Source organism: Danio rerio, chromosome 1 (genome assembly GCF_049306965.1).
Source record: "Danio rerio strain Tuebingen ecotype United States chromosome 1, GRCz12tu, whole genome shotgun sequence".
Taxonomy (NCBI): Eukaryota; Metazoa; Chordata; class Actinopteri; order Cypriniformes; family Danionidae; genus Danio; species Danio rerio.
Window position 1 is genome coordinate 16,149,791 of NC_133176.1, and position 9,915 is coordinate 16,159,705.

The following is a 9,915-nucleotide window of genomic DNA, read 5'->3' on the forward strand; positions in this document are numbered from 1 at the left end:
AGATCACATGGCCGTTTGTATCATCATCTGGTAGGCTACATGGTTCAGTCATATTTATGTACTTTTCATTGGCTCTTGTTTTCAGATTTAATATTATTAAGTTTTATTAATGTTTTCGTTATTTTTGGATGTATGTGAAGGCTTTTTAAGGGACTTTGTGTTCACTCAACGGCTAGAAAGCACAAAAGTTCACCTGCCGAATGAGTTCCCGCGTCTGACCACAAGATGGCGTCCACAGCAGAAAGGTGCAAGTTTATAAATACATTATTTCTGTTTGTATGAATCTAAATAGCTGTTTTCATCACTAATATACAGCTTTCAATAAGCTAAATTACTATCACAAGGTCTGTAATGACAATTAGCTTATACGTTTGCTAGAATTTTCCTAACCTATCTAGCCTTGTTCATTTATATTAAAACAAAAAAAGATTGTATTTTATTCAGAAAAACATCTCTCGTTTGTCATTACGTTTGATGATTTGATGTGATTTGAGCTTCTGAACTTCTGTTAAGGGTGCAAAGTCTGCATTGAAGCGGCCTGATTTTATACACCAGTTTACAGTAGTAAAAATATATCAAAGTTAATTAAAGTAAACATATTAAAGGTAAACAGGTTTCTATTTTTTGAATGTAGTTAAAAATTATTTATAAAATGAATAATATGATTAATAATATGATTCATTTATTATATTGATATACATTTTTCATATTAAATTATCTCTGGGTCATAAAGGATTCTGCTTGCAGCCTACAGTACATCAGCTTTCAGGCTCAGTGCTGTGTTTCTTCTTCTTCTTCTTGGTCTTTACTGACGCTCCTGGTGCAGTGATGTTGCAGTTGCTGTGAAAAGCTAGGCGAGAACACAAACCACAAGTGTTTTTATTCAGGCATGCAACAGACTGAATGTCCTAAAACTGTTTGTGGTCAAGCTGGTGATCTTGCATGCTCAATACACACATCAATGCATGAGATAAACTGTGGTTAGACAAAAACAGAAATAAGAAAAGTAAGAAAATATTTAGTGCACGCTGCAGCTGTAAATGTTGCTTTTATTATTTTCATGACTTGGAATTGATGAGAAACTGAAGATGCAAAAGTCTGATTTATTAAAATACGTGCCATGAATCAGAGACAGTGTAAACAGCACACAACTGAGGTTTGATTTATTTAAAGAAGAGCAGAGCAATGCAACATATACGAGTGCAACATTCAACATTTAAACCAAATTGTAATAATCATTCAACAAAATTTCCTTTCATAAAGCAAATCCATCTGTTTGTATTTCCTATTATCTTTTAATTTCTACATTAGACCTTCTTTAGTTGTTGAGAAATGACAGTATCCTGTTCACTGATCAGACACTTATAATGAATTTAATGTGAGAAGAGAGTTTAGTGTGGAGTAAATTCAGCACAATGGACAGCTCCCTGCAGTGCGGAACTGACTGAACCACATCTGCAGGAGGAAATGCTACAGAGATGTTTAATTACTGCTGAATAATTACTGAACAATATTGAATATTGAAAATCTAACCCATCAGTAGTGATTACTAATTAAACATTTATTTTATATATAAATTAAGGTAAAAGGCGATTATATAAAAATCCTGTTGGGCTTATTCGCTCTAAGACATGCTTTGATAATCATATTTCTTTTAAAGTAATACGGTTTTGTCAATGTTAATAAAAGGAAACACTGAGTTTGTATAATCATTTCTTTTTGTAATTGAACACTCACTTTACAGCTCTTCATCTCTCAGAAAACTCCCTCATTAAACCAATAGTTGCCCTCGCGCACATTAATTCAATTCAATTCAATTCAGCTTTATTTGTATAGCGCTTTTACAATGTAGATTGTGTCAAAGCAGCTTCACATAAATGGTCATAGTAACTGGAACAGTGTGGTTCAGGTTTTAGTGTTTAAGTTCAGTTCAGTTCAGTTTAGCTCTGTTCAGTGTGATTTAATCATTACTGAGAGTTCAAACACTGAAGAGCAAATTCATCGATGCGTAGCTCTACCAATCCTGAACCATGCGAGGCAGTGGCGACAGCGGAGAGGGAAAAAAAACTTCACCTGATGGGAGTGAAGAAAAAAAACCTTGAGAGAACCAGACTCAGTTGGGCACGACCATTTTAATTTCTCCGCTGGCCAAAAGTCTTGTGCAGAAATTCATTCGCCGTGGTTTATGCGGAAGATGGCCTCAATGAAGACTCGTCTGTCCCTGGAGCGTCGCTGGAATCAGACTCATGTTCTCCACTCCCCACGACCATCAGCGCAGCAGCAGCTCAGGATATGGCCTGGTCCCGGATATGGAATCCTTGGGATCATCACGTCGCTGGTCTTGGATCCAATCAGTGACTCCGCCTAATCTGAGGACCTCGGGATGAGTATCCCCAGGTGAAAATAGAGAATAAAGAGAATAATTAGCGTAGCTGGTGTTCATAGTGTATATAAGCAAGATGTAGAAGCCAGTGTGGAACCCGCTAGGTGATGCACTGAGTGTATGCTTTACTAAACAGATAGGTCTTTAATCTAGTTTTGAACTGGGAGAGTGTGTCTGAGCCTCGGACGTTATCAGGAAGGCTATTCCAGAGTGTAGGAGCCATGAAAGAGAAGGCTCGACCTCCTTTACTTGATTTTGCTATTCTAGGTACTACCAGAAGCCCTGAATTTTGAGATCTTAAGGAGCGAGTTGGTTCGTAGCGAGACAGAAGGTTGGTTAGATAAACAGGAGCTAGATTATTTAGAGCTTTATAGGTGAGAAGTAATATTTTAAATTCAATACGAAATTTAACAGGCAGCCAGTGTAAGGAGGATAAAATTGGGGTTATATGATCATATTTTCTGGACCTGGTCAGAACTCTGGCTGCTGCATTTTGTACTAATTGAAGTTTGTTAATAGAGGATGCTGGGCAGCCAGCAAATAGAGCATTACAGTAATCCAGTCTCGAAGTCATAAAAGCATGGACTAGCTTTTCTGCATCTGAGATGGATAGCATATTTCGTAATTTAGCGATATTTCTCAGATGAAAGAAGGCAGTTTTTGTGACATGGGATATATGGTTTTTAAAAGTTAGATTGCTGTCTAATATGACACCCAAATCTTTTATAGTAGAGCTAAAGCTAACTTTGTATCCCTCTAATTGTAAATTGAGTTGCGAGATCTGCTGTGTGCAAGATTTAGGCCCAATAAGTAATAATTCTGTTTTGTCTGAGTTTAAGAGAAGAAAATTGTTGGTCATCCAGTCTTTGATGTCTTTGATACACTCAGTTAGTTTAGAAAGTTCAGACGTCTCGTCAGGTTTAGTGGAAATATATAATTGAGTATCATCTGCATAGCAGTGAAAGCTGATCCCATGTCTTCTAATAATGTCTCCCATAGGTAGCATGTAAATTGTAAACAGTAAAGGGCCTAAAACTGATCCTTGAGGAACCCCATACTTTACTGGGCAGATTTGTGAAGGCTGTCCATTAAGATTTACAAACTGGTAGCGGTCAGTTAAGTATGACTTAAACCATTGTAGAGCCTGTCCCTGGACACCTGTAGACTTTAAACGATTTATGAGGATATTGTGGTCAATGGTATCAAATGCCGCACTAAGATCGAGTAAAACTAATAGCGAGACGCACCCTCGGTCAGCAGCTAAGAGAAAAATCGTTGGTTATTTTCACTAAGGCGGTTTCTGTACTGTGGTGAGCCCTGAAACCTGACTGAAACACTTCAAAAATATTGTTCGTCTGCAGATAAGAGCATAATTGAGTGGAAACAACTTTTTCTAGTATTTTAGACATAAATGGAAGATTAGAAATAGGCCTATAGTTAGCTAAGTTGTTGGTGTCTAGTTGCGGTTTCTTAATAATAGGCTTAATAACAGCTAGCTTGTAAGAGTTTGGAACATGGCCTATAGATAAAGAAGAGTTGATAATGTTAAGAAGAGGTTCTCCTATAGCAGGTAACAGCTCTTTCAGTAATTTTGTTGGAATTGAGTCCAGCATACACGTAGCTGGTTTAGAGCTATTTATAATTAATTTACAATTTTTAATTTATTTACATTAATCAATACACAAGACTAAAGAAAGCCTAATGGAAAATCTGTGCTTTGTGACAATGATCTAAGAGATCTTATCAGATCAGTGAAGTTTATTTTTCAGTTTGGCTGAAGTGAAAACAGTTTTTGATAAAAACAAACAAAAAATTAAGCACATTATTATTAGCCCTGTAAGATTTTTTTTTTTTTTTTTTTGGCTACAGAACCAAACACTGTTGTCCTATGATTTGCCTAAATTAAACTAACTTTAGTTAACCTAATTAACCCAGTGAGCCTTTAAGCTGCACTTTAAGCTGAATACTAGTGTCTTGTAAAATAACTATTAAAATATTGTGTCATGAGTTATTAGAGATTATTTATTTAACATATTATGTTTAAAAATGTGTTGCAAAAGATATTTTCTCAATTAAACCGTGCTGGGGAATTATTTAATCATTCATTACACTCAGTATAATTTATTTCAAGTGTTTATTTCAGTTCATTTTGATGATTATGGATTACAGCTAATATTAGTGTCAATTATAGTTTATCTCTTCATAATATAGCTGTGCTTTAATGATAAGTTTACATGTTTACCTAAAGTTTTATTATTTTAATATTATTTGAATGAATTTTATCGATAATTAATGCAAAGTCCTGCAAATAATTAAGCAACACAATCCTGCAGCCATAGTCCGACTTCAAATACAGAAATAATGCATATTTAATAAAGTATATTAGTAAAATAAGTGTTTATAATTAGTTTTTAAAGTGTATCTTAGTTTCTAATAATACTTTAAATTAAATTAACAGCAAATTCATTATATTTTGTAAAACGATGATTTATAGTGTATTTAATATTAGAATCTTTAACTTCTGATTTTCCAACCACTTTTAGCAAATTCATCCGTGTTAAACTCATATTTTTCATTATTGTGTGTAATCAGTTAAGATAAAATAAAATGAATATAATAACTAAATATATATTCACTTTAATAATGGCCTGTTGTTCATTTTAGAGCAAGAGTCTCCTTGTGCTGAACGGTTTAACAGCACCTCCACATCACCTGCATCAGAGTGTGTTTTCTGCTGGAATCTGCTGTTCAGTGTGTGTTCGGTGTGTGTTCTCCTCTTCTCCATCTGCGTCTACTGCCTCTGTCAGAAGAAAACTACAGGTCATCAGCTATTCGTAAAAAATGTATATCTCAAATTATAAAATGTAAATTATTCTTATCTTTTGTTAAGTTTCTGTAGGTTCTGGGGCTGAGAACAGACATGTTGAGGTATGAGCACATTTTGAGAATAATTTTAATATATATTATTCGCAATAGTTTAGCAGCAACATAAATTACATCAATATAATGTAATATATTTATTTGTTTATTTATTTGTTTATTATTTTAATTAAATATATTCTGTTTCAGGCTGGTGAAGAAGTGTGTTATGCTTCATTAGACATGCCTTCCACACAGCAACAAAGGCAGAGGAATGAAAAAGGCTCAGAGTTCAGACTTCAGTATTTATTCTGATGTCAGAACCAGCAGAATGTAAAGTAGAGTAAACTAAAGTCATTGTTCTTTAGTAGAAATATGATTCAAAAGAGTGTTAATGACAATGTTCTGGCATCTGCATCCTATTTTCATTGATTCTAATATTGTAAGTTTTTAATGATTAAAAATGTAAATACATTTAAGAAAGGTTAAATGTTTTTTCAGAATATTTGACTTGCAGTCTCAGAAAGGACTCAGTGTTGTTTCTGGGTCTCTCAGTTTAATATAATTTAAGCCAATCACATGAGTGCATATGCAGTAGTACTCCCAGCTAAAACTGAAGTTCTTAAACTCTTTTCATGCCACAAAACAAACATCTCCCTGCTACAACAACAGAAATGTAGAATGCAAATGTACATCTAACAGAGCTCTGAACATTCCTAATATTAAAAAAACAAAAAACTAGGTCTTAGATCATCAGATGTGTACACCATTTCAGAGGTTTTACTGCTACTGTGGGCAAATTACCACAACAACTCCACCAAAACTTATATATCATAGATCTATAAGATCATTTAATGGAATAACAACCAAAACAATATTTCATCACACCTTTAGCCTCAGTCAGTAGAGCTGCAATCTTCATTTTAAAACCATTATGAAAACCTCCATTAAGAGGACTTAAATGGATAGTTCACCCCAAAATAACAATTCTGTATCATTAACTCCCTTTCACTTGCTCCAAACCTGTTTGAGTTTCTTTATTCTGTTCAATACAAAAGAAGGTATTTTGAAGAAAGCTGAAAAGCTGTACCCATTGACTTGTTTGTTTTTGCTACTATGAAAGTCAACGGTTACAGGTTTTCAGCTTCTTCAAAACATTTTATTTTGTGCAAAACAGAAAACAAGAAACTCTTAAAGATTTGAAACCGCTTGAGTTTGAGTAAACAGTGAGTAAATCTGGATTTCTGTGTGAACTCTCCCTTTATTTGAGCTCTCTCCAGTCACTCTAGGAAGACACTACACCTGGATTATTTGTCTAAATAATACGTTTATTATTAAAATCCCTATTAACATTAAATTCATCTGAAGCGGTGGCTTAGTGCAGGTAAAGGGGCCCCGGCCCTGGGTGAGTCGGCCATTAGTTAATGCCCACTCCTCATTCTGCAGGTGATCAGGAAGCAGTTCTCTGCACTTCCTGTGTGACTCCTGCTCACCCTACACAAATCATTAAGATCATTAATCCAGACTGACCCTAACAACACAATCAAAGCCATGAGTGCGTCACTCAGATAAGTGTCAAGTCACTGGCCACCTGTTCACTGTAACCAGGGATGGCGCTCAATATCGTCCAAACTGGGCCGATCAGCCGCCGCTGGACTGAGACACCAGCCAATCAGCTGACGGCACTCTGATACACACAACACCGTGTTCAGAAACACAGAGCAACACACTTCTGCTGATCTCTCAGTGAGTCTCTTACCTGTTGACAGAGTTATGGGGAAGGTCAGTTTGCTCCTGGACGTGACCCTCAGTGAGCCTCCGAAGGGGAAACGGTTGCACAGGATGTTGAAGAGGGTCACTCCTACTGACCACACCGTAGCTGGACCCGCATGGTAGCGCTGTCTGCAGAACCACTCAGGTGGAGCGTATTGAATAGTTCCTGAGAGACACAAGGAGACACAAACACCCGTTCAAAACACTCCAGCACACACAAATTCCCTTTGGTGGATCATCAAAAGCTCACAAACATCCACAGAGTGTTTCCTTCTGCAACACAAACCCACCTGCGAAGTATTTGTAGGCCGAGCGCTTGAGCAGATCTCCACAGCCGAAGTCCAGCAGCTTGATGTCCTGGGACTCTGTGGAGATCAGCAGGTTCTCTGGCTTGACGTCCCGGTGCAGGACTCCGCGGCTCTCGCAGTGTTTCAGAGCCGCGATCAGCTGCACCAGCACTTTCTTGGCCAGACCCTCATCCAGACAGTCGTTCTCCTCACAGTAGCTCTGGAGGTCTTGGCAGGGATCCGGACGCTCCAGGATCAGGATGTAGCGTCTGGGACGGTCAAACCAGTCTAGCAGCTGCAGGACGTTGGGGCAGGCAGGAGCTGAATTGACGCGGGTCATCAGTGCCACCTCCAGCGGCAGCCGACCCTGACCTTCCTGCAGGACAAACGATTGGATTCAGAACCCAATGAAACATCAAACACAACAACAGGTTCACACTGAACTCACAACTCTCAGTCTCCTCTGTGTCCGCTCTTTAGACACATACTTGATGGCGACCTGTAGACAGATAAAGCATAATAAATCACACCTGCCTGATCCTCACACATCACATTTACTGAGATCAGGATTTCTAAAGGCTGATTGAATGAAGAGCGGAGAAAACGACTTACTGGCAGTCCATCAGACCTGCGCATCCCAGCAAACACAGAGCCAAATCCACCGTCTCCCAGCAGTGGGCCCTTTGCATACGCGTCTGCAACACAGAGGAGCAGTAGAAATGTGTGTTCAAAGAAAACATGCAGCAGTAGAGAAAACTGTAAAAGAGCATTACTGAAACATCATCATCACTTCTTCAATAAGCCATTCTGACCTCTGCGAGAGCGTTTGAGAGCTCTTCTAGATGAGGTGGACGGACGTTCATCTTCTGGTGTTTGCTGGCTGCCGCTCTGCCGCTTCCTCTTCCTGTTACCCTGATCTGTGGACACAGATTTGGCCAACAGGGAAGGCAGAGGTGCGAGAAATCCATCAAGCTCTTGGCTCACGGTCTGGGTTTCACCATCACCATCATGTGTCCTGACGTCCTGAACAGCTGCCTGGATGAAAGCAGAACTCCTGGATCTGGAGCGGCCTGAGACAACGACAACAACAACAACATATCACGTTTATCATAAGATTATAAGAATTAATCAACAATTAACTTTAGTAGCTGCATCTACAGAGAATAAAAGACATCTGATCACTTATATCGGGGAACAGTTGTGTTGAAATGGGTTCATTTGTACCAGTTTATTTACATCACATTTCCCCAAACATTACACAACATCATATCATGATTGATCATAAACAAATAAAAACTAAAACACTCACTGCGGTTTTCACCCATCTGACAAACTCCTCCAAACTCCAGCAAACCTGAAAACAAGAACAAAGATCAAATATCAATAAAAATGTCAATAAAAACAAGATCAAAATCAAAATAAACACAACAAAAGAGCAACAAAACGTGTCAAAAGGAATAATTTCAGCTCTGAGCGTCGATCTCCTTGTAAAATAAAAGTCTTCTGTCAGAAATTCTCTGGTCTCCTTGAAGAATCGCAGTATCAGCACAGTAATCCTCAGCAAATGTCTCAGAAATTCGCCTCTCCTCAATCAACAGATAGCGGCGAGTCTCGGTGTTTATATATGGAGTCAAATCATAACACGCGTTGCTATAGCAACCACAATTTGAATCGCCAATCTGAATCACGTGAGTAAACGATTCATCTCATCTCAACATATAAATAATAAATAATTAATAATAATAATAAACATAGTTAAAATAATAATAATTATAATAATAATAATAATGAAGTTTAAATCAATTAATTTATAATTCACGAAACTGTAATAATAATGCTAAATGAGCAAGATTGGTTTGACAAGGTTTGACTTTGTAAAATGTACAGCTATTTAGGAATTAATTAAATTAAAATAATAAAATTAACTCATATATTTTCTATTAGTGGCCCAAGCAATGTAAGTGCATGCTGTTTAATTACACGTACAGTGCTAACTGCTCACGTAGATATTAGGAATATAAGTTAAAAAAAAGTTTATTATTGTAAATAATAGAAAGTAAATTAAATCGTTCACAATTTCTATGTCTATGCCTATATTTTACAGTCTATGGTCTACGCACGATTTCAGATCACATGGCCGTTTGTATCATCATCTGGTAGGCTACATGGTTCAGTCATATTTATGTACTTTTCATTGGCTCTTGTTTTCAGATTTAATATTATTAAGTTTTATTAATGTTTTCGTTATTTTTGGATGTATGTGAAGGCTTTTTAAGGGACTTTGTGTTCACTCAACGGCTAGAAAGCACAAAAGTTCACCTGCCGAATGAGTTCCCGCGTCTGACCACAAGATGGCGTCCACAGCAGAAAGGTGCAAGTTTATAAATACATTATTTCTGTTTGTATGAATCTAAATAGCTGTTTTCATCACTAATATACAGCTTTCAATAAGCTAAATTACTATCACAAGGTCTGTAATGACAATTAGCTTATACGTTTGCTAGAATTTTCCTAACCTATCTAGCCTTGTTCATTTATATTAAAACAAAAAAAGATTGTATTTTATTCAGAAAAACATCTCTCGTTTGTCATTACGTTTGATGATTTGATGTG

The 9,915-nt window shown here is 37.0% G+C and overlaps 1 protein-coding gene across 1 annotated transcript in view; it reads right to left on the reverse strand.

Annotated features, from left to right (window-relative positions):
- The window catches only part of LOC100537170 (uncharacterized), a 33,685-nt gene extending 25,029 nt beyond the window's left edge, over window positions 1-8,656 (reverse strand). The window contains exons 1-7 of the mRNA XM_073949540.1: window positions 8,612-8,656; window positions 8,115-8,372; window positions 7,915-7,997; window positions 7,751-7,801; window positions 7,306-7,678; window positions 7,002-7,181; window positions 5,096-5,183 (exon numbers count right to left, since the gene is read on the reverse strand). Of these exons, the coding sequence (XP_073805641.1) occupies window positions 5,096-5,168 (73 nt within the window). The 5' untranslated portion in view covers window positions 5,169-5,183; window positions 7,002-7,181; window positions 7,306-7,678; ... (2 more) ...; window positions 8,115-8,372; window positions 8,612-8,656. The remainder of the gene's footprint in view (window positions 1-5,095; window positions 5,184-7,001; window positions 7,182-7,305; window positions 7,679-7,750; window positions 7,802-7,914; window positions 7,998-8,114; window positions 8,373-8,611) is intronic.
- Between the last annotated feature and the right edge of the window lie 1,259 nt (window positions 8,657-9,915).